Source organism: Epinephelus fuscoguttatus, linkage group LG6 (genome assembly GCF_011397635.1).
Source record: "Epinephelus fuscoguttatus linkage group LG6, E.fuscoguttatus.final_Chr_v1".
NCBI classification, from domain to species: Eukaryota; Metazoa; Chordata; class Actinopteri; order Perciformes; family Serranidae; genus Epinephelus; species Epinephelus fuscoguttatus.
Window position 1 is genome coordinate 41,016,698 of NC_064757.1, and position 25,633 is coordinate 41,042,330.

General features: G+C 42.5%; 1 protein-coding gene across 1 annotated transcript in view; it reads left to right on the plus strand.

Moving 5' to 3' along the window:
- Positions 1–25,633, plus strand: part of wdfy3 (WD repeat and FYVE domain containing 3) — a 147,989-nt gene that overhangs the window by 108,308 nt on the left and 14,048 nt on the right. Inside the window, exons 34-49 of the mRNA XM_049578656.1 lie at positions 695–874; positions 1,435–1,668; positions 1,783–1,882; positions 3,401–3,561; positions 6,350–6,579; positions 8,750–8,859; positions 10,138–10,320; positions 11,076–11,233; positions 13,021–13,098; positions 13,432–13,662; positions 18,730–18,898; positions 19,028–19,191; positions 23,457–23,605; positions 24,560–24,680; positions 24,852–24,937; positions 25,267–25,347. Of these exons, the coding sequence (XP_049434613.1) occupies positions 695–874; positions 1,435–1,668; positions 1,783–1,882; positions 3,401–3,561; positions 6,350–6,579; positions 8,750–8,859; positions 10,138–10,320; positions 11,076–11,233; positions 13,021–13,098; positions 13,432–13,662; positions 18,730–18,898; positions 19,028–19,191; positions 23,457–23,605; positions 24,560–24,680; positions 24,852–24,937; positions 25,267–25,347 (2,435 nt within the window). The remainder of the gene's footprint in view (positions 1–694; positions 875–1,434; positions 1,669–1,782; positions 1,883–3,400; positions 3,562–6,349; positions 6,580–8,749; positions 8,860–10,137; positions 10,321–11,075; positions 11,234–13,020; positions 13,099–13,431; positions 13,663–18,729; positions 18,899–19,027; positions 19,192–23,456; positions 23,606–24,559; positions 24,681–24,851; positions 24,938–25,266; positions 25,348–25,633) is intronic.

The window sequence follows — 25,633 nt, forward strand, 5'->3', positions numbered from 1 at the left end:
TCAGTTTGTCTGTGTGTGTTTGTATGCAAGCAGGTCTGCTGACGGTCCAAAATGGCGGCGGTAGGACGAAACCATGGGGGGATTTGTTGCTATGGGGCGTTCTATTGAGCTTCGCCTCTTGGTGTCCATGCTCTTTGGTTATAGTGACGCTGATTTGTGTACTTGTGTTGAATCACCTTTACAGCACTTCACAGAAACCCCGCCGCCCACTAGTGTTTTGGAGGTGTAGCTGTTGTGAGCTGCATATTTTTATTGGGGAATAAAATCTCTGTTTTTACATTTTATTTTGATCACAATCTGTTTTTATAAAAGTGCTTGTGGCATCTCAAATGTGAGATATATATCGTGTCTCGGCAGTCAGCCTGTAAATACCGAGATATGAATTTTGTCCATATCGCCCCGCCCTAGTACCTTATATACAACACGGCAAGGCAGCATAACGGTGCAATATTCCCGCCTTGAACAGACAGTGTGAAGAGGGGCTAAACTGAGTCAAGCTCTGCTGTGTGGAAGTTGACATTTCTAATGTGACAGATGTTTAAACCCACTGCTGAACCTACTCTAGTAACCATATTCCTCGAAAAGCTACCTATGCACGGGACCACATATATACTGCTTACCTTCATATCTACCTGACACGTTTTGATTCGGTCCAGTCTGTGCTTGATTTGTTTTCCTGTGTGTCTCTTCCCAGCCGTGGCAGTCAGAGGAGGAAGGCTCCTGGCTGAGAGAGTACCCCGTCACCCTCATGCAGTTCTTCAGATATCTCTACCACAACGTGCCCGACCTGTCACCCATGTGGCACAGCGCCGAATTCCTCTGCGCACTAGCAGCGACCGTCTTCCCTTTCAACATCAGGCCGTACTCTGAGATGGTAAGGCTGTACATTTATTCTCAAAGCAGTAGAACACTGCTGCTCTTTACTGGTGACAAGAATGAGATAAAGCACTTCACCTTCTTCTGCACAAATCTCTTCTCTCAAGGGCATGAGGGGCTTTTGTTTGAGGAACTGGCTCTGAAATTGGGTTTTTAAAGTGAAAAAATCTCATCACCAGAGCACGTAATTATAGGTATTGATCAGTAACACCATCAACTGGCTGCAGATATATTGTGATTCTCTCTTATGGGGCAATAAAAACTAACTTACTGCCCCTCTGGAATCTCTGTTAATACCACTGGCACTGTAATCTTGACTGCTGCAGATTCAGAGAGTGTAAGACACTACAGTTTGTCTCAGAGGAAAATGTGTTTTCAGGCAGTTTACTTAATAACATAAGTGCTTGTTAGTAAAAAAAAAAAAAAAACCAGAAACAGCAAGAACACTGAGGAAGCAAGGCTGCGCTGCAGGATTGGAAACAAAGGCTCAAATTGAAATGTTTGAAACTGCACTATTGATAAATTGTCTCACTCCATCTGTCCGTCCGTCTGCTCCAGGTCACTGATTTGGACGACGAGGCCGGATCTCCCACTGAGGAATTCAAAGCCTTCGCCGGGGACTCGGGTATGAACCGCAGCCAGTCTGAGTACTGCAATGTAGGCTCTAAAACATCACTGACCAACCACCCTGCCAAAAAGTACGTCTTTGACTTCATGAGGGTCCTGATCATGGACAACCTGTGCATGACCCCGGCCAGCAAGCAGACGCCCATCATCGACCTGCTGCTGGAGGTGAGGACATAAAACCAGGTCGAGGAGTGGCGTCTCAGGGAGATCCCTTAAACTTGTTTACCCATTATAACTCTTCATACATAATGGTGTTAAGTATGTGTCCTCTGGTACTAGGCCTCCCCGGAGCGCTCCACTAGAACTCAGCAGAAGGAGTTTCAATCCAACGTCCTGGACGGCGTCATGGAGCATCTTCTGGCTGCTGATGTCCTTCTAGGTGAGAACAAAGTCCCTCATACACAGAGACCCAGCCTGTCTCTGTTTGTTATTCACCTGCCACACCTATAAACTCCAGTAATCCATAGTTTTAGGGTAAACATAAACCTTACAAACAAATATTTCCCTGAAGCAGCTCACTGACCTTAATGTGTCATTACCTGCAGAAGCAGCTGGTAGAGAACCTGCCACTTAATTTAACGGTATTTGGCTCGGAGCTTTTGACAGAAATAGCTGATGATGAGGCAGAAAATGGTGGGGACGAGCAGCATGCTGCAGGACAGCTTGGACTGATTTCTCATTTGGCTCAGTGAGATGCTCTGATGGCTGCATCATGACTCAGCAAATTACAGTCTGAGGCCTGGAGAGCTGCAGCACCTTCAGCTTTACACATGGCTGGGTGTGTTATATTTAGTCTATAGGGGACAGGCTGCTGTTGTTGTTTTTTTCAAAAATAAATTATAAGATGACCTCATCTTTAATTTTAAAATTAAAAACCTGAGCTAGTACCATATGTTCCAGCTTGTTTTACAGTACATGATCTATAACATGAAAATCTATGGAGGGCCGTTTTTACCAGTGTGATGAAAAGAAAAAGATCCTGTAAGTCACCGTAATGTAAAACTTTTTCAAAATAATTAATTAGTATTGAGTGAGTCAGTAATGAGACTTTCTACTAAGTCAACATTGAGGACCCCTTAAAAATGAGATGCCACATCTCTAGGGGCAATCCTTAAATTTAAATTATTTTAAGATACTAAGTCATTATTTAAAGTACGTTTCCTTTTACTTTGAGATATTAGGACACTATTTAGAAATACTAAGTCATTATTTTGAGTGTGTTTCTCCTCATTTTGAGGTATTTAGTCATTTTGAGATACTTATTCATTGTTGGGAGATATTAAATCATTATTTTAAGTATGTTTCTCATTATGTTGAGATACTTAGTCATTATTTTGATAAAGTTTCTTACTAATTTTAGATTCTAAAGTCATTATTTGGAGAAACTGAGTCATTCATAGGAGAAACTAAGGCACTATTTAGAGACCCCATTCAAGAAACATAGTATTTAGAGGCACTAAGTCATTAGTCATTAATTGGAGATTCTAAGTCATTATTTTGAAAAATGTTTTATAAATTTTAGATATTAAGTCATTTTGAGAAACTTCAAGAATGCTTCTCATTATTTAGAGATACCAAAACAATATTTTTTGAGTAACTTGATTATTATTTTTAGATACTAAGTTTTTTTAAATTTTTTTTTTATTTTTTATTTTTTTTTAATTTTCTCACTATAATGACTTACAGGATCTTTTTTTTCTTGTTTCAATGGTGGACATGGGCTTTAATAATAATCAGTCTGTAAAACCAGTGTAAATAATTGTTGAAACACTCTTGTCTGTAATATGATTCTACTATAAGATGAAAGATCCCTCAGTATCATATTCATGATAAATGCACCTAAGGAGACTGTGTAAACAGCAGCTGATGGCCTCTCCTCCTGCTCCTCTCGCTTCAGGTGAAGACGCCTCTCTGCCTCTCAGCAGTGGAGGCAGTTATCAGATTCTGGTCAACAACGTCTTCTACTTCACCCAGCGGGTGGTGGACAAGCTGTGGCAGGGCATGTTCAACAAGGACTCCAAGCTGGTGGTGGACTTCATCGTGCAGCTCATAGGACAGGTACGAACTAGACTGACTTCAAAAACTCCAGAAGTTGTAGAAACAGTTTATTTGCATCAAAGTATTTATCGGATGACATCTTGAAACAATGCTGCGGTGTGTTCAGGCAGCTGGATGAAAGACGTTTCCTGCTGCTTGTAATTACCGCCTTTGTTTGCTCAAGTTATGAAGCTCAGAAAAACAAATTAAAGTCAGTGTTAGCTAGATAGCTATCACAGAGTGCAAGCTGTGAATGCAGTCTTGAATCACATTGATGGTCACGCTGTGCTCAAAGGGAAACTGTTCTGATTTATAAAGGAAACTCAGAAACTTTGAGACTGATTAACAAGTAACTTTATGTCCTCTGAAAATTTGCTGATTTGCGGTGGTTTAACTTCAACGTGCTGCAGTGGCATACACCGGTTGCGCACTTCTGACCACACACAACTTACGTTTCCTGCTTGGAATATTAAGTTGAAGGGCTGCTTCTTTTTTTTTTTTTTTACTGAAATCATGTAAGAATTTCCTGCGTCTCTCCGACACAATTCACAGTTTCCCCTCCTGAACCTGCAGAATGTTGCTGCAGGCACAAAGAAGCCAGACTACATTCACAGCAGCAGTGATGTTTGGCCATGTGCCAGAGTTAAATTATAGACAAACTTATCACACCCAGCAAAATGCAGACAGCGTCTATGCGCTGTCTGCACTGGATGGAGAAATATAACAGTCCTTCTGTGAGTCTTCTTCCTCTTAATGTAACCCGTGAACACACTCAGGATTAAATTAGATAAGCAGCATCCAACTGACTGCAGGACTCACTCGCTCAGTTTAGCCCGTGAAGGCACAAACATTAGATACAGCTGTTAGTCCATTTACAGGCCTGACTGACTGACAGGTGTGTATTTGTTAGTGTGTCTATATGTTGTACGTCTGTAGTTGGATGCATGTGAGTTTTTCTAAATATTTATTATATATAAGATTATGATTGAGTCCATTTTTCAGGATATATAAAATACAAGGAAAAATATCTAAACCATGGGTGCAGAGACTTTTTCCAATTAAAGTCATGTGTGTGGACTTTGTTTCCTACTTTGTCTGCGGTGCCTTCTGCACACACGACTGTGCGAGCGAGGAGATTAGGAGATTATGCTCTGAAATTAATTTTTCAAACCATAATGCGCCTTTTGTGTCTTGGAAATTTCCCGCTGTGATTAGTGAGTCAGATGGCCGTGCACTTCACGCTGAGGCGTACAGCGGGAATTAGACCATGTTTACTTTTCATTTCATTCAGCTGACTTGAAATATAAGTACCCGGTCCACACAGTGATATGTACAACCCCGAGCCTATTCAGGAACTAAGTGAGGTATTAGAAGAACAGGTTGTGTTGTTTTATTCAGTTTTTTGTCCTTGAAGCTGTACGTCAGTCGTGTCTTTTCATCTATTTATCCTGCTTTTTGTAGGCAGAGGAGCAGGCAGCAGAGTCGATGCACTTTTCTGTGTAACGTCCAACAGTTCAGAAGATGCAGAGAGGGAGAAGAACTCTATTTTAGAGGTTGTAGGCAGTTTGAAGAGGTGTGTTTTGAGGGCTTTCTTGAAGGTGGAGACTATGGGGGAGTCTCTGATGTCTTTATTGAGTGAGTTCCAGAGGTGATGATGAGGAGTTTGAAGTGGATACGCAGGGGGATGGGGAGCCAGTGGAGGTTATGAAGGACGGGGGTGATGTGGTCATGGGTGCGAGAGTGTTTGAGAAGACGAGCAGCTGAATTCTGGATATTGTAGTTTCTTGAGAGTTTTGGATTATGAACAGCAGAGGAGACTGTTGCAGTAGTCCAGTCTGGAAGTGATGAATATGTGAGTGAAAGTCTACACAGCTGAAAAGGAGAGGGATGGACGGAGGCGGGGAGTGTTTCTGAGATGGAAGAAGGCTGTTTTGGTGATGTGTTTGATGTGTTGGTCAAAGGAGAGGGGTGGTTCAGAGATGACGGATAAGGTTACGGACGTGGGGGGAGGTGAGAACAGTGGAGCCATCAATGGAGAGGGAGAAGTTACTGGTGGATTTGATGAGAAATTTGGGGCCGATGAGGATGACTTCTGATTTGTCACTGTTAAGTTTGAGGAAGTTGGTTTGAAGCCAGGATTTTGTTTCAGTGATGCAGTTGGTGCGGGAAGAGTGAGCGGTGGATGTGCTTTGGTAGAGATGTGCTGAACGTCATGAAACTGAAGGTGGAGACTGTACAGGATGTACAGGATGAAGAGGAGGGGGCCAAGAATTGAACCTTGGGGAACACCTTGATGGGAGCAGAGGGGACTTTACAGTTGTTTATGCTGATGAACTGTTATCTGTCAGAGAGGTAGGATTTGAGCCTGAGTGTAGCGCCAGTGATGTTGAGAGCGGTTTCAAGGCGGGAGAGAAGGATGGAGTGGAAGAAGTCGAAGTAGTAGAACATTGACCCTTAACACAACTTTACAAGTCGCAGTTTTATTTCAGCATTTGCTTCCTCAACTTTTTGAACATCAATTTTCGTCTTGTTGGAAAGAAGCTTGTTCTGTTTTTATGAATATGTTTCCACTTGAAGTCCTTGAGCAATTCTCGGCTCAGACAAAGACACAACAACACTTGAATAACAAAGCTGCATTCACAGCCCTCTATCCACTTAACCCAGTTCAGCTCTGGTTGCTCAAACAAATCGTCTTTCTGCTGAAATATTTCCACAGCAGCTTTATCCATATCCAGAGTACAGCAACACAGCTGAGTCTCTTTTCCCCTCTAACCTCCGCCACCTGTTTGTTTTCCTCCTTCTCCTCCAGTCTAAGAGACGTTCCCAGGGTCTTTCCCTCGACACCATCTACCACTGTCTGAACCGGACCGTGCTCTACCAGCTCTGTCGACCTCACAAGACGGTAGCTCAGCAGGTGGCCCTGCTGGACGCCCTGCGGGTCCTGACTGTCAACCGCAACCTGGTGCTTGGGCCAGGCAACCACGACCAGGACTTTGTGGCCTGCCTGGCTCACTGCTTCATCTGTCTGCACAGCGGAAGGTAAGCTGGTATAAAATTTATCTCAGGAGGAGGGTTTTCTTTCATGGTCTTGTGTCTCATTTCCTTGTTAGTATTTATCATAATTAATCAACCTCACCGTGTTATTTTTAATTCAAGTTTTAGTTGACTAAATGACTGGTTGTCTTGGTCTAACCTTAGTCAAAGAAAACATTAACTATTGGGGTTTTAGTCACTGAAAACTGTTGATATTTCTTTTTAAATATCAGATTATACTGAACATTTCAATCAGTCCAGTCAGCCAAAATGGGTGCTACCTTTTTTTTTTTTTTTACTTCATACCTTCCTGGCATTTCACCAGGGCATACAGTATATGACAGGATTTGTTTGTGGTGCCCGTAGCACCACCCTCACCCGAGTGTCGAGTTCACAATGTTCCACAAGCTCTCTTAGCTTTTTCAGTGTTATACATAAACAAAATGTCAATGAAGTAAAAATTCTTACACCTGTTTTCCTTGCTGAACAGAGAATTACAGCCGTACACATTCTGAATTTAAGATTCTATTTGTCATCAAACTAAGGCCCCATGTCCACCAAAGCGTTTTGTCCCTGCTCAAAACACCAGGTGCTGCTCAGGAAATGCTCAGCTGGAAGCGTTTGAGAGCACTTTGGAGGTGCGGTGTTTTTCAGTTGAGGCACTTTGGTTGTGTCAGGTTGCGACAATACGAAGTATCCGCAGAAGTGAACATGTTGGCACAAGGTAGAGTACTTGCTCTGGATGAGAGGAGGGCTGAAGCAGGGAGAGAGGACGGACCCGTTGGTCTGTGTGGGTTCATGAGAGGAAAGCCCTGTCTCCACCTAACACTTCCAGTATGGCTAGACCCTGGGTCTGTTTAGCGTTGCCACAGCAAAGAGTACTCTTAAATGTGGGCACATTTGTTGTCGCTCACTGCTCCGTCCAGCACTCACTGTATATCCTCTTCAGCGGTGACACAGATGGAAGTCTGCACCTGGGTTATCGTCCACAGAACGAGGCTGCACGCCGACATTTTCAGAACAAAGTAGAACAGGCTGCAGTGACAGTCTCTCTCCATGGGATATTTAAAAATAGCAAGTTTGTGCATTTAGTCCTTCTCAGGCAAGCTCAGGGGTTTAGTGTTGCTGTAGCCCACAGGAACGACGCTCTCTGATGCTTTTTCTTTTCTCCAGATAAGGAGTAGAATATATGCAGATCTCATAATCCGGTTGAAATTAATGAACATATTTTAAACACTTGAGGATCCACTCATTACTAAAAGTGTCTGTCATCCAAGAGGGATAATAAAAACTAATAAAAACATACTGGACTGCTTGGAGGAAACAGGGCTGTTGTCCACGTCACACCAGAGAGAGCTGTTAAGCCTGGCTTCATTAAAAAGACATCTTGGCAGCTTAATGTGTCTCATCAATGTATCGTAGCTCAATCAGTATTTACGTCAGCAGTCGTTTAGCGTTGCAACACGAAGCAGGAAATGAGCAACATGACATTTAAAGCTCTTGATAAAAATCTGTCCATGTGTCATATTTGGTTACATGTGAAGTGTGATTCATGACAGAGTCAGCACAGGGTTTCTGTGCATGTTGTCTCAGCATGGAACATGAGAACAATGAAGGATGTGTAAACATGTTTCTAAAGAAGGCACAAATACCCAAAAATATTCTCCGGATAAATCCTCTAAGACTGAAAGAGACTGAATGAAACACAGAGTTGATGATCTTGTTAGCTCACAGCTACTTAAATTATAATTTAGTCTGACAGTTGTATTAAGCGGTTCTTTGGCTCCATCTGTTTGTTTTAACTCTGAGATTATTTCTGAGCAGCTCTGCCTCTGAGGAATGTTTGTGAATCCAAACCACCGCTTCACCGCAGAGTCTCACACCTTTGTTGTTTATTTTCTGTGACTCAGACTGTGCTGCGTTCACTTACACGCCGCTGGAGTGAAATTGTGGCAGGTCTTTTTCTGTGTGTCCTGCCAGAAGTACTGATAGTTTCCAAAAAGTGCAGCAGGTGGGAGGGACTGAGTTTCCTCCCATGCTGGGGACACAATATGCTGTAACATGACACACTGTACGACTGCAGAGAGGCCAAACAACCTAATCTCCCTGTGACGCCCCCCTCAGGTCTGTACGTGGCAGGTCGGCACTAAGTCACTGTGTGTGTTTGTCTCCACAGTAGCGTGGAGGGCTTCGGTCTGGAGGCGGAGGCCAGGATGACAACCTGGCATGTCATGATGCCCACGGAGAATGAGGCTGACGCTACGCACAGCCATGATGTCAGCGAGGGTGAGACACTGTTGTGTGTGTGTGTGTGTGTGTGTGTGTGTGTGTGTGTGTGTGTGTGCTTGTGTGTTGCTGCCGGGGCAGTTAACCTCTCTAACCCTGCTGACTGACTGCATGTGTGGTGTTAGGATTTTCTTTTAAAGTGTCTAAAAATATCCTCTGGTGAGAAAGAATTTTTATTTTTCCTTCACAGTTTTGTTTATTGAAAGTTTCAGAGCATAAATTCATGTATCAGTAGTTCAGAGTCTAAGTTTCAGTGCCCATTTCAGACAAGTAAATGTACATAGCTAAACCTTTATACATAAAGAAACAGACAGATCAATAAATAAATAAAAAAGGAAGATGAATTAATTAAGATAAAAATGAAAGAAAATGGGAGATGGTTATACTAAAAATAAGACTTAAAAATTAAAATAAAAAACAATACAAAAATAAATAAATAATAGAAATAAAATTAATAAGTAAAGAAGAAAATGAAATAAAATAGAAAACGGTAATCGTGATAAAAAAATATTAATTAAAGGAAATAAAAATGAAAATAATAAAAGATAAATAAACAATAGAAATAGAAATTAGTTATGATAAAATAAAAAAAAATAAAAATCGTAATAGTGATAAAAAAATAAAAAGTAAAATGAAAATACAAGTAATATTTAAAAAAGAAATAAGTAAATAAGGGATGAAAGAAAATTAAAATACCATCCTTTTTTTTTTTAAAGCAAAGGTATAGTTGTTAAATGTGTACCCTGAGTTAACTTTTCCTAAAACAACAACAAAATAAAGAACAAGTTAGAAATATCTCTTTATATATATAAATTTAAGCTGGTACAACCTTGTACTCAATTTTTATGGACTACTTTTCATTTATTTTCAATTTTACTTGAATCCCATTTGACACGAGTGGATATTTTGTGTGAAACTGTGACAAACTCAGACTCTGCCATTATGTAATTGTTGCAGGGGTTTAACACATATTTAAAATGATGTATTTTAGCATGTTTTGGTGCACATATGTAGGTATGTGTGTATGTTATTCTTCAGTGCTCGTGCTAGAACACGTGTTTGTGGTTTGTTAGCATGAAGACTTGAGGTGTTTCACAAACTGTATTGTAAAGGTGTCCAACGGATGTGCCACAAATAATTACAAGATTGAATTTGACATTCTGTTTCGTCATCTTCAGTAATAAAGTGAGATTTATACCAGACTAATAATTAATTAAGTGAGCATTGTTCTGTGATGTCATTAAAGCACTAAGGATGATTGTTGTCCTCCGTCTGCAGGGCGGCAGCTGCTGCTGAAGGCAGTGAACCGGGTGTGGACGGAGCTGATGCACAGCAAGCGTCAGATGCTGGAGGACATATTCAAAGTGTCTCTGCCCTGCAACGACAGAGGCCACGTGGACATCGCCACGGCCCGGCCCGCCTTGGAGGAGCCGGCACTGAAGAGCTGGCAGAACCACCTAGGTGAGGGACACTCACACACGCACACACACACACACTGAGATATCACCACACAGACTCAGCTGATCGTCTCCTGAGCCGTGTCTGTGTTGGATTTGTGGTGTCCTGTTTTTCCAAGGAGTGATTGTTTGAGGCTGATCCAGATTTACATAACCAGATCAAGTGTTTGGGAGCTCCTCTTGTTGTTTTGCAAATGAAACAGTGAAGCCCTGCCAATAAGGCCCATTACTGCTGATCTGTGCTCTCTCCTGCTGGTTCCCTCCCTCCTTCTCTTGCTTACTTCATCACTGTTGTACTTTTGCTAATGTAAGCAGAGCGCTGAATTACTACAAGCCTCCAGCCAAAGTTTAGACTCAGTCTGCTGAGCCAGACACTTTGGCAGGTGACCAGATATTGTTAGAGGTACATTTGCAAAACCTGGTAATGAAGTAATGGAAGAGTTTCCTGTATCTGAGGAACTTTTTCCTTTTTGGCAGTTCCAGTTTATCTTCATTGTTTTGTGCTGACGACATAAATCTAGTGTTCTTTCGTCATCTTTTACCCAGATATTCAGAAATACATTTGCTTTGTTTAGTAGTTTTCACCACAAAAGCAATGTCAAGCAAAAAAAATCCCATGATATATGTTTGTTTTGTCAGCGTCGTATCTCTGCTTCATCTTCCTTCAGAGTGAGCATGACTATCCAGATGGCTTAGTGGTTAAAACAACTAAATAAATTCACTCATGTGACTGTTTGTTTTTCTGTCTCTGCTCTTCAGTCCATGAGAAGAAGTGCATCAGTCGTGGTGAGGCAGTGGCACCGGCGACCCAGTCCAAACTGTCCAGAGTTAGCAGCGGCTTCGGCCTCTCCAAGCTGACAGGCGTGCGCCGCAACAAGAAGGAGAACAGCCTGAATAAGAACAGCCTGTCTGCTCAGGTACACACCAACACAGCTCACACTCACTGCACAGCTGCAGCAGATGAACTCCATATATTAAGTATGTGTAAAGGCCTTCACACACCTGGGGAGTTTTTTTTTTTTTTTTTTTTTTAATCAGTTCACACATCAGTAAATGTTTTCAAACTCTTTTTGTCATCAGTACTTTCACACAGAAGGCGAATAACGGCATTAAGTCAAGTCAATCAGTTAATATAGCACAGTTTAAAAACAACCACCATCTGACCAGAGTGCTGTGCACAGTCAAAAGAAGAAGTACAGATAAATACACCAAGGCAGTGACAAAACACGTATACTGTATATTTAAAACACATAAAAAGCCAGAGAAAATGAGTGAGTTTTTAACTTGGACTGAAAGCATTTGAAAGTGGGCGCTGATCGAACATGTTGAAGGAGGCAGTTCCACAATTTGGGGCGGGTCACAGAGAAATCACTGTCATCTTTACGCCTTGAACATCTGTCTGGGATAGAAAGCAGCAGCCAGTCAGATGACCTTAGTGTTATAGGAGGACACTAGGGATACAAAAGGTCTCTGAGATATGCTGTAGCTAGCCTGTTCAAAGCTTCAAAAAGTAAAATCTTGTAGTCAGGTCCTAACTTCACTGGTAACCAGTATAAAGACGTTAAAAACGGAGTAACATTGCACAGTATTTTAGATTTTGTTAGCTGACACGCGGCCACGTTTTGCACCCAGCTGAAGGACTTAGAGTTGCACTCCTTGGTCCCTCTTGTCCGTTTCAAGACACTGTTGCACAGTGTTACACTGCCCCCTTTTATTGTGTTTTTATGATTCCTTTCAAGTATATATTAATGTACATTTTGGCGTTTCATTGTAGTAATCTTATTTTGTGTTTTATATTGCTTGTTTTAGAGGTGTACATTTTTATTCTGTGTTTTTGTTCCATGTTGTCTGTCTGTAACTTATGTTGCTGCCTGGTTTTTTTGGGGGGGGTTTTTTCTGGTTAAATAAAGGATAAATAAATGAATTAAAGGCATGACACAGTAGTCTGACTAAGAAATACAGTGCTTAACAACAATCCAGGTGTAAAGAAATAATAGCATGGATTATTGTCTCAAAGTCTCTAAAAGAAAACGTGCTGGACCTTGCTTAAAACTTTAAGATGGTAAAAAGACTTAAGACTTAACAACAGCATTCACTTGTTTATCAAGTTTATGATCGGGGTCGAATAAAATGCCAGTATTCCTAGCCTAGGAACTGATTTAACCGGAGAGTGGTCCAAGGTTGCAAGCTAGGTTTTTAGGGACATCTGGAGATCCAAAATTTAAAATTTCCATCTTACTCTCATTAAGTTTTAAGAGTTACTAGACATCCAATCAACCAGTCACATTGCATCTACACTCATGAGGATTATAAAACGACAACACTGAGGCTGAGAAAGTCCGAACCAAGACGGCAAACTTTATTCTCTCTTTTCAGCCTTGACAAAAGCAGCACATACCACATACACTCCTGTTCTTACCCTTCAAAATAAAAGCCTTAGACATATACTCTGTAAAAGGGGGGACTCAAATTTACTTAGAGTGTTTAAGGAAACAATAAAAATGCTTACAGTAGCTCGGGCTATACAACAGCTTACCTCAGACAGACCTCACTTCTCGTAGTTGTAGATAGTTGATTATAGATGGTTTTGATGCGAAAGATTCACAGAGAGTATTTCATATTGTTGTGTTGTTTATTCATCAGGCCCCTGGTGTGTAAAGGCCTTTATTCAACCCTGTTAAGATATTGTTTCTCTCACCAACAGGAGACGTTCCAGTGGATGTTCACGCACATCGCTGTTGTTCGAGACCTGGTCGCCATGCAGTACAAAGAATATCAGGAGGTACTTGCATCATTACTCAGTGGAGAGAATTAAGCAGACGTAACTCCCTCTAATTGTTCCAGGCTCAGTGGGTGCACAAAGAATTCAAGCTGTTTTATTGCAGATGATTTATTACAGCACAGTCACTCTGTCAAACCAGCTGTAGGACAAACCAGCAGACTGTTACGTAACAGTGCAGTCGGGATGTTACTGCAGGACAGTGGACCAAATACACACACAGCGCAGACACATTTTCACAGGCTGGTGTAGCAGTTGTGACAGCATGGATAATTTATGGCAACAGTGTTTAAAGTGACTCACCACTCACACCTCATCTGTGCCTCCATCTCTCAGCGACAGCAGAACGCCCTCAAGTACGTGACAGAGGAGTGGGCGTCCATCGAATACGAGCTGCTGCGTGAACGGGGCCTCTGGGGCCCGCCCATCGGCTCCCACCTGGACAAGTTTGTGCTGGAGATGACGGAAGGGCCCTGCAGGATGAGGAAGAAGATGGTCCGCAATGACATGTTCTATATCCACTACCCATACATCCCTGAGATGGAGCCAAACACCAACTCAGCGCAGGTATTCAGCTTTCAGCTTTAAGATAAAGCCCGAGGTTGAGGTAGTAACTGTGGCGAATCGATGTCTGTGTAAAAGAGACAGCTGGCAGGACAGCACCTTGGACAGGACGGGTGTTTGGAGATTTGAAAGGCAGCTAGTCATAGTGTTCTCGGCCCTAAAAAGATCAGGCCTGACCCTACAGGAACTCACACAGTTTCTGTCCAACCCTGACCCAAGCATGACCAAAGGCAAGAGTTTTGGGCCAGTGCGCAATTAAATTTTTATTTATATTAAAACATAAGTTTAAAAGCGAAAGGCTGACGTGTTTCCTCGCACCACTTCTTCTCTTCCTTCTGTTATTTAAATAGTCTGTTGTCTCGTGTACGACACGTTCAGCAGAGCAGGCTGCACCCCTCTGTGCATTATGTGCAGTCAGTGGCGATGTGGGGCGCAGACCGATGATGATCACCTCTCTTTGCTGCATGTTACACATATCAGCCCCACTACTGGGAAGGCAGAAGGAAACACTGCCGGCTCGTTTTCCGTCCCTCTCTCACCCACACTCTGTCTCTCTTCCCCGATTCTCTATTATATTACTCCATTGCTCCTCTCTCAGTCGCCCTCACTCATTCTCTGTCTTTCCCTCTTGAATCAGTCCATTAAAACTCCTGCTATTCATGCACGAAAACTGCCAGTTTTCATTAGAAAAAACTCGAGGGCTAAATGCGGGAGAACCCAATGCGATTGAAACCCGGGAGAATGATGAGAAATTACAGCCTGGCCTGAACTCGGCAGGCTGGGTGAAGCTAGGGTGACCGTATTTTGATTTCCAAAAAAGAGGACACTCGCCCCGGCCACGAGATAGCCTACTTAAATCATACTTGCAGTTTACTCAAAGATGCCTTATAATTTTAATATATTTAAAGTTTATATGTATGGATAGAAAATTCAGTTATATTACAAAATAATATCTCTCAAAGACAGAAATTTAGATAGGCTTCTCAGAGGTTACTCAACTTATTTTTATTATGCCTAAAATAATAATCTTTTTACGAGTTTCAATTGTACAAAAATAAATATAAATGTAAAATAAATGTATAATCTATGGAATGAAATAATGATAGGAATAATGTCTCTTCTGTATTAGAAAAATCAACTTGTAAAATAATAGCTATCTTTTCAAGTCTTACAGGACAAATAAATAACATGAAATAATGTTCTAAATAATACCTCTTCTGTATTAGAAAATCCAACTTTGAGGTCCCCGGCACCTTTATTAGACATAGAATCATATGTGCCAGCTTTGCACACGGTGCACTCAGCCTCCCATATATCCCAACCGGGTCGGGACGGTAAATTGGGATTTTTTTCTGCAGTTCATTTATGAAGCTGCACTTGCGCTTCGGCATCTTGGAAGCTTAGAATAATGCTGCGCCGTGGGTGTCTGCTGCTTCCTCGTTGTGAGTGTTGGAGATCCGCCGATAAGGCAGCCTCTCTGGGATTAGGCAGGCACACACACACACTCACACACACAAGGAAAACCGGACATTATCATCAATTTATAAACACCCCCCAGACGCCCCGGACAGGACGTGAAAAGTGGACATGTCCGGGCAAAAGAGGACGTTTGGTCAGCCTAGGTGAAGCCCAGTCAGGCTTGGGCAGAGAATCAGAGCTCTAGCTAGCAGCTCATAAGCGCTATATGGAGTTTCTTGAAGATTTTTCACCTCTCATCTTCAGTTGTAGCAGACTGGTGTGGAGTCACAGGCTTTAAACGGTTACATGTGTCGTTGACCCACCCGGCCATCTTGTGTTGTTAGGATCAGATGGGTCCAGGTGAGAATGGTTGTTCAGTAGTCTGGGAAGGGATCCCAAGACGCCTCTTCAAAGAGAGGTGAAATGTCTTCAGGAAACTCAAGCAAGTCCAGTTGCCTACAATATAGCTCTTATGATTACCATGACCTGGACGACTGAGGATCTTCACCGACTAGCTAGCAGCTAGTTACATGTGTCGTTGACCCACCCGGCCAGTTACACAAAATGTGACGCCCACAGAAAGAGACTTACAGTCTATTTGCATTTTATACATTTTGCTGATGCTTTAATCAAGAATAATTTACAGTAAGTTGATCCCCAGAATAGTGCAAGAATCAAAGTCACAGGGCTGTAACACAGTACAAGTAGCAACATCCAGTTGTTAGTGTGACTCTACAATAATCATGTTATTTATTAGGAGGCTTTCACATGAAGACCCAGGACCAGATCTGAATGCACCTGACCCCAAAGTCCAGTACGTTTATATGCTGATCTATGCCTGAGTCCACTTGGAAATGTGGTCTAGAGTACGGTTATGTGTACTTAGATTCGGTTCGTGTCAGGTTTGAAAAACCAACAGAACGAAAACACCTAAGTGGACTGCTATTTTATTCAGGTAGCAGTTGGCATGTAGAGTTGCAGAGGCGATTCTCAGCACCGCCAGTCTCCTCCGACACCTGCCTGTGAGTGCAACACGTGCAGATCTCATCCTCTGAACTGCACGGCCAGGAGTGATAAAGTAGGGAGGCAGGCGAGAGGGTCATACTTTACATTATCTCCTAAATATAAACCACAGTGAACACAATGTGAAGGTCGACTCATTCTATGGGCTTGGGATCTTGTGATTGGTGCTCTTTTCACACCTGTAGGGCCAACATAATATGAACATAACAACATACATAATATGAAAATCACCTTAGTCTTACAGATGTAATAGCATGCTAAAGAATGATATGTTAAGTAAAGGAAACATTCGCACAAACACCTGTAGTTAGAATACTTCTACTTTGAAAGCACCTTAAATAAATTCTGATTATTCTTAAAAATATTTCCTCCATTGTGTCCGTAACTTCGACCAATCCCCCGCAGAGTCGTGAACTCTTAAGAATAGCTCTCCTGAAATAGAGCTGCTCTTGGACGAGCTCTTTGGTGTCATGTGAGGAAGTGACATCAACAGCCGGTGGCTCACTTTTCCTGGCACCGCCAGAGACACATTTAGCTTTGTTTGCTCTACAAATAATCCCTCCTCTCTGTTTGCCAACGGGCGCCTCTCTTCACTCAATGATTTGTTTGGTCGGCATGATACAAAGACGTCGCTCTCGGGCATGTCCTGTTAGGATTGTGTGGATATCAGCCTCCTTTTACATTTTAAGCACTTACCTTTTGATTTTACTCAGAGAAAATTAAAAGAATGTCCAGATTACCAACAACACAAGCAGCCAGACGTGATTCAAGAGAAGTTAGAATCTTAATGCTCTGACAATGACCCTGGATTGATCACGTAATGCAACCTTGCTCGGTGGATTTGGATGTAACGGTCATGAGTTCATGAGAGTCTTCAGAGCCCTTCTGGGGACGAATATCTGGCTCATGGCCCCTTTAATCGACCTGCTATAATTAAATCCAAAGTCCCCCAGGCTTAATCATAATGCATAATTTAGACATGCTCGGGGAGCAGTCGCAGGCTGTCGGACAAAGTCACACACTTGTGCCTCGCAGCTGAATACTATTACTAGCCATTAGCCTGACTTGGTCATTGAGTATTTCAGCTCAGCAGTTGGGGCTTCCTGCCTTGCTCGAGGTATCGATGGCAGTAGTTGTAGAAAGCGGTCAAGCGGCATTTCTAGTTTTATATGAACAGTATTTCTGTATACAGCTTTTAAGGGGCTCTTTTAGGAATCATCAAACATATATGTATAAATTCAGGGTCATGGAACCAGATTGCAGATCTCTACTTTACGAATACGTCGACTGACATTTCAACCCCTCATCCTTCTTCTGTTTACATCCTCCAGCCCTCTTGTTCCCCTCTGGTGCCCCTGGTACCCTCAGCCCTGGCTGAGGTCCTTGACCGCGCCCAGGTACCTTCCTGAAGTCCACAGGATAAAAATAACTGAGCTGTTGGTGCCTGGTGTGACTGCATGATAGTAACAAACATGCTTTGAGAGCTGCTGCAGTTCTCTCCATGAGTTGACGGGTTTGATTTGAAGCCTGGTCCTGCTGGTTCAGCTCTCGTGCAGTAAAAACTTGGACTTGCTGTGGATTTGACGGCCTTCCTGTTTAAAACTCACCCTGTGTTTTTATGTGTGCCTGCAGGGTGAAAAGTATTTGTGGTCAGTTTGATGCCTTGATGACAGATTTAAGGAACAGGAAATTTGTCTGAGCTGTTTTTGATGTGTTTGGTTGTGTGTACGTTTGCATGTGGACATGTATTCGTCTAGCTGACCCAGTACTTCCGTTTTGCTGTGACTTAGAGGTTGTATCCCGTTGAGGTCGACTGTTAGTGGATTTTTTTTAAATTAATCAGCCGTTACCAACCTCCATCCCCCGGGGAAAACAATTTACAGCGTCGGAAATTAACAATCTTTATTAGAAAACTGGATAACTGTTGAACTAAACATCCAAGTCAAAGTAATAAATACCTTGATAATAAATAAATATGGATCACTGAATATAAAACCAGTGGAGGCTGCAGAGCCATCAGCCACTATCGGAGTCAAGTTCGGCTGATAACAATACTTGGACAACCTCTAGTATCCCATCAAAATACATAGAGTACGACTGCCTGGAAGAAGAGCATCCTGGCTACTGTCCCACAGAAAATGAATTTCTACATGTGCACCACGTTATGGGTGTTAGAGATGAGGCTGGTGATAACTGCAGATAATTTTAGAACCAACCTGATGCTGGTTTGACATAGCTCACATTTTAAGAGTGAACGTCTTTGTAATTAAACTAACTGTGAGTGACATTTTGTAACATCTTCTGCATGTAAGTGTTAAAATATCATCCCAGATCCCTTTACTTTGAAGTCAATAAAGCGTCCCAACTAAATATGATAAGGTGACTTTAAAGGCCCTGGTTCTGATGTTCACGCACTGCATCCTGAAAATGTTTGCGTGGGTTTCTATGCAGCAGTATTGATGACAGAACTCTCCCTTTATGCTCTTACTTTCACTTAAACTTAGTCAACTTTCTTAACCCAAAGGTGTTTTCCTTGTAGTGATGGAGTCCGTTGTTTGACAAACACTTTTCTTTTTCACCCCCCTCCAGAAGCCTCTCCGTTACCGGCGAGCCATCAGCTACGACAGTAAGGAGTACTACGTCCGCTTGCTGTCTGGAAACCCCGGCATGTACCAGCACTCTGTGGAGCACACCACTGAAGGAGAGACCACACAGCATGAGCCCGAGCACGGAGAGGACACCATCGCAAGAGTCAAAGGTACAGAGACGATACCAAGCAATACTTTGTTGTAACTTGAAAAGGTTCTTACCAGGTTTTTTTGCTCTAAGCTCTTCCTTTCGGAGTGTTGCTTTGTCTCTGACATGATGCTGTTACCGTGCCCTCCAGGCCTGGTGAAGGCTCCTCTGAAGAGGTCTCGGTCCACAGCGGACGGGGCAGACGAGGACAGTCAGGAGCAGCTTCAGGAGCAGCTGTTGGAGTCAGGAGGCCCCGAGGAGGAGCAGAGGACCGACAATACGTCTCTGCTGCGCCTCCTGGAGGAGGGAGAGAAGGTCAGGAAGGGACACTCAGACATAATTAAATCACATTGTTTACTACTCCAATTTCATCACTGCTGGAGGCTAAAATCAGTGTCCAGTGTTTCACACAGAGCCTTTTAAAAATGAATTTATATTGTGTGGTGGAGAAAATGTAATTAGTTAATCTGTGCTGAAACATATCAGTGATATAACCTTATTTTCTGCACCTGCTATTCTTTTATATTTTCTAAGTATTAGGGATTTATGTATTAATTAAATTAGAGCTGAGTTTATTTTCATTGCAGCATACAAGTACAGATTTTGTGTGTGTCTTTTTTTTTTTTTTTGGCATAGCACTACCTTCCTTAAAGTCCATCTCCACTCAAAAAAATTAGTTTATCTGATGTTTATTACCCGTTAAATATTTGATCTTGACTAAACTGACTTGTATCTGTGCAAAGTTTGTCACAGGAAAGGTGTTTTCACATTCCTCTACTTAAAGGACAACTTCTGTATTTTTCAACCTGGGCCCTATTTCCCCATGTGTATGTGTGCATATGATTCACAGGTACAACTCGTACTAAAATTGGTTCAGTATTGAGGCGCGAAACGAGCTAAAACGATAATGGGGGCAAATGCGTCCCATATGCATCCCGATTGGATGTCTTCTCTTCTTCGGCTGGCAGTAGTCATCTTGGGAGAAGTGAGCACTGCAGACCCGATGGTCTGCAAGGCGCAGTGTCTGGACAGGAGTGTTAGCATCCATTTGTAGCACAACTAGCCACAACTTCAGCATCTCGCCATCCGACAAAGGCAGCCTATGAAAGCTCTACGGGGTGTTGCGCGACGTCCTGTTCTTGCAATCCGGATAAGCACAAACACGAACCATTGTTTTCAATCGATAAAACTCTCAGCTGTACTCCGGGACAACCAGCACCACTCTGAGCGGCGCTCAGCATGGCTCCTCTGTTTTCTTCCGGCAACAAGCAAAGCTCTCGCGAGATGACGTCACACACAGCCCAGAGGAAGTGAAGGGTAAGGGAAACGCTTAGTATGCTAATTACAGAGATAACACTGGCGATCTGAACCGGTCAGTGGCGGAAAAAACCACTTTTAATGCGCAAACTTATACGGGACACATTTGTCCCCGTTACCGTTTTAGCTCATTCCGCAGCTCCCGGCTGCATCCGCCTCCCTCAATACTGAACCAATTTTAGAATGAGATGTACCTATGAATCATATGCACACATACACATGGGGAAATAGAGCCCAGGTTGAAAAATACCGAAGTTATCCTTTAAGGGGACTACAGCATACAATGGAATCTTAGATTCAAACCTACATCGGGCAAACTAAGTTAGGTACATCACTAATACAAAAGTCAGTTGCTGTCTCATACAGGAAACAGTAACTAGAGTAACTATACTCTGTATATAAGTATGAATGACGCATCTCCACTCACCCCCACTATACAAAAGTGAAGCCAAAATATCCCGCATACAGCCGCTGCATCTTGTGCTGGTGACGTCATTTGGAGCCAGAGTCCCCAAGTTCCCACCCAAATACCAGTTCGACCAATTGCGAGCATATCAAACTTACATCAGCGTGATAGGAAGTACTTAAAATGACAGAAGCTATCCGTGGAAGAAATGTATCTGACATGTACGTAGTATGTACTGTAGTTTGGTCCATGTCCCAGGTTTATGGCCTGTACTGCAGCCAGACACCAGGGGGTGATAGAGTTCTTTTGGCTTCACCTCTGGGGAGCTGTAATGTCATCCATCTTTATATACAGTCTACAGTATCGACGGGGAAACAGACTTTAGCACAACACCAGCAAAGAAACGTGAAACCTCCAGCATCATCATTATCACAGGAAAAGTTGTTACAGCAAACATGGTAGAGTGCAGTTTCTGGATGTAAACCTACCCTGAAGCTTAAGGCCCGTTTCCACTGAAGAAGTTCCTGGTACTATTTGGGGAGCAGGAACTTTACAGGAACGTCCTCTCGCTCGGCCCTCTCAACCGCCGTGTCCCCAATGAGAGAGTGGAGTAGGAGGAAGGTTCCTGTAAAGTTACCGGGCTCTGTATGTGACGTAATCGTTGCGCGACCATTCTGACCGGGGCGACATAGGGGCGTAGGGACGTAGTTAGCTGTTGGCCGTTAGCGGTGTCTGTAATAACTCAATAAACGGTCTGTGAAAAAAATATTTTTTCCAGCGGAGGTCTTAGTTACAACATGATTGAGCTAACTGGAGTAGTTTCATGTCGTATCCCACAACGGGAGGCTTTTAACAGATGACGTCCTGATGTTAGCTTTGCTGCTGCTGTTAGCTGATGCTTTCTAGACATCGTGACTTCCCATAACTGAATACATACCACACATAGAAACACAAAACTGCTTTGCTAGCTCAATCATGTTGTAACTAAGATATCCGCTGGAAAAAATATTTTTTTCACTGACCGTATATTGAGTTAATAGGCCCGTTTCCACTGAAGAAGTTCCTGGTACTATTTGGGGGGCAGGAACTACTACAGGAACGTCCTCTCGCTCGGCCCTCTCAACCGCCGTGTCTCCACTGAGAGAGCGGAGTACGAGGAAGGTTCCTGTAAAGTTACCGGGCTCTGGATGTGACGTAATCGTTGCACGACCATTTTGACCGGGGCGACGCAGGGACGCCGTTAGTCCATAGCGGTGTCTGTAATAACTCACTAAATGGCCCGTGAAAAAAATATTTTTTCCAGCGGATGTCTTAGTTACAACATGATTGAGCTAACTCGAGTAGTTTCATGTCGTATCCCACAACGGGAGGCTTTTAACAGATGACGTCCTGATGTTAGCTTTGCTGCTGCTGTTAGCTGATGCTTTCTAGACATCGTGACTTCGCATAACTGAATAAATACCACACATAGAAACACAAAACTGCTTTGCTAGCTCAATCATGTTGTAACTAAGATATCCGCTGGAAAAAAATATTTTTTTCACAGGCCATTTAGTGAGGTTTTTTTTAGATGGCGGCGGAAGCTATATGAACGAGCTAACCCTCGTCTGCTGAGTTTTAAATACGCCGGCTATTTTGTTGCTTTCTGTTGACATCACATCCCTCCGTGAGTATATCCAATCAGCACCAAGTAATCCCCAAGCCCCAGCCAGGAGTGTTTCGGGGCCGTTCTGAGTACCTACTCCGAGGCAGGGACTTGTTTAGCCCCTGTAAAAGTTCCGGAACTCTGTCCTTTGGGGGTGGTTCCTGCGGTGGAGACATGCACCAACGGCCCCGGCCCCGTAAAATTACCGCAAAGTTCCTGTGATGGAAACGGGCCTATAGAGTTAATACAGACACCGCTAACGGCTAACAGCAAAGTTCCTCTAACGTCTTGTCAGCCACTGCCAGTTTGCCTACAAGCTAAAAAATAGGGTTAGGCGGTATCACAACATGATGGTGTACCAGGGTATTTAAAAATCCTGACGGTATAAATTTCAGTACATTAATAAATACAGATGCTCATCTTTCTTTTAACCTCATACTGAAGAGTTTGCAATGAGTTTTTTGGCATGTAGTGCACATCATGCGCCACCAGAGGTCAGTCTAGTGCAACAGGCAGCTGAGATGACAGTGAGTGGTGGGGATAACATCATAGTAATATGAACGGCTGGCCCATGTCGTGCCCTCAACAGCAGAGAGAGACCACAGGGGAAAGAGCTCATGTTTAAATCTAACTTGGTGAATTAATTGTGAATGGTGAATTTCGACTGAACGAATCGCCGTACACTGATACCGTCATCTCCTGTATACCCCCTGTATTTTAAGTTCATCTGAAAGCGAGGGCGTCGTAACTGCACTGCAGCACCACGTCAAAGTAAAAACAAAACTGTGTCAATATATATTATAAATAGGCTATAGTGTGAACAGAAAGAGGACTGAGGCCCCATCAGAGCTGAAGTTGACTGGAAAGAGAACTGAGTCCTCTTTCAAATGAACTGACAATGTGAACCTTATTGCTTAAATTTCTGGGTGATGTTTATTTCCTACATTGTTTTGTTCACACAAACACTAACAGGACACACCAGCCTATTAATCAAACACTGCTTCTTCCCACGAGCAGCTCAACACATTTGGATTAAGTTCTTTGCTCAAGGCCATATCTGAGTGAGGGGAAAGTACGTCTTCCCCCTCATTTATTCCTTCTTCACTGATTTTTGCCTGGAGGAATTCAGGCTCACGACTTCTCATGAGGAAGCTGCTTTCTCTAAACTTTAGGTAATTAATGTGCTGTTGTTTCTTACACTCGCTGTTCCAGATTCAGCACATGTACCGCTGTGCCAGGGTTCAGGGTCTGGACACCAGCGAGGGTCTGCTGCTGTTTGGGAAAGAGCACTTCTACGTCATCGATGGCTACACCATGACCGTGTCCAGAGAGATCAGGGACATCGACACGCTGCCCCCCAAGTAGGTCCAAGCTTCTGTATCTGTCACTTTACATGGCGGTCCGGACACCTGTAGGAGAATCAGGATATTACACCAGCGCTACGTGATTAATCCTGAAGCTGCAGCTGACAGATGACACACTTACTGTACTTTCCTTCCCCGAATAAAAGATGACATCATTGCTCTGGACGCTGCAGTGGGAGTTTCTGCTGCTGGAGTGATGTAATGCTGCTGATAGAGCATGCGTTGTGAAAACTCAGCAGAGATATGACATGTTTATCTTTTTTTAGGAATCTTACTCTGCCTGTTCCTTCGAGACACAACACGAAAATAACCAACAGATGCTGCTTTGATTTCACTGTGTTTCCCTGCAGTTGTTGTACTGTTTTACCCTCTCGTCAGCGTCCACACAGTCAAAACATGGAGTTTTCGAGGACTGAATTGATAAATAAATTAGCTCGTAGGTTGATAAAAACAAATATGTAATGATGACAGTTTTATTAATTGTCATTTATCAAATAAAATGACAAAAATTGACAAAGATGACAATTTTCTCTTCCTTTTTCACTGGAAATTAATTTTTTATGACTGTTAATTGAAGTCACTTTAGGCTGAGATTATTTTTGATTTTTTGATTTTATTTGAAAGTATTTTAGTTAGTTTATAAATTAATTATTCATTGAATAATGCATTAAATAATTGCCACTTTGATTAATAACAAAAGTAATTAGCTAACCCCAGTGTCACCTACATTTCTTTCAGTTATGTTGCATTTTTTTGCCATGAAATGGAATCACATCAGTCATTTTCTTTTTCTTTGTCTTGCATATCTTGGTGTTTTTAGCATTAAGAAATAGATTTACATAATCTCTCTGTAAGGGAAGCTGTGAGTGTTTGTGACGTGACGTTAAGCCTTTGTCGATAAAAGTGATTTGTGGGTAAACTGTAATGCATAACTGTCTGTTGTTTGTCCAGTTTGCATGAGGCCATCATCCCCAGAGGAGCGAGACAAGGACAGAGCCAGCTGAAGAGAACCTGCAGCATCTTCGCCTACGAGGACATCAAGGAAGTGCACAAGAGACGCTACCTGCTGCAGGTCAGCATCCACACATACACACATGCTGCAGCACCAATAAACACCATCTCATTAGACATTTATATTGAGTATCTTAACATGCTCTGGGTATGGCAGCATCAACACTCCACCTCTTTCATCTTTAGTGTTTACCAATGATGATTAAATGTCTTGTGTGTCGTCACCTTTCAGCCCATGGCGGTGGAAGTTTTCTCTGCAGATGGAAGAAACTACTTGTTAGCATTCCAGAAAGGAGTCCGCAACAAAGTTTACCAAAGGTACTGAATACAAATAGAAACACCAAGCTGTGACTGCATGCTGCTGAGCTGCCACTGTTGCTCTCACATTTCAGTAACAAAGAATAGTTAGTAAAAACTTCTTTGAGGAGAAAGGGGGATTTTACAAAGGTCACTACTGCGTAATATTAAAACAGAATTCTCAGATTAGACAGCAAGCCTCTCATAAAGCATCTCATCGCCAGAGTATTTCTACTTTGAGAAGATCACTGTAATACAAGTCAGTTTCATGAGGTTACACATGTGCAGTGTAAACATAGTCAAACGGAACTGTAATATTTTTGTTTAATTTTATAATTAACTCCCTGCAGGTTCTTGGCGGTGGTGCCTTCACTGGCTGACAGCTCCGAGTCAGTTTCAGGCCAGAGGCCCAACACCAGCGTCGAACAAGGGTAACACCTCCTCCCCTCTCCTCTCTGTCCCCAACACACAGTTTTTAATGAAATGTTTGACCTTCTTTAAAGGCTGTGAGATGATTTATGGAATGTGCAGATAAGTATTCACAGTTTAATTTGTTTTTCATGTATTTTTCTAAATAATGTTTATGGATGTCTGTTGTAATTAATCAAATCAGTGACCGAGAAAAGAAAAGCAAAGAAAAGAGAACAAGAGTAATTTGGTGTCACACCATCCTACATATATTATATGCAGCAGTTGCTTTGTAACAAAATGCTTTCC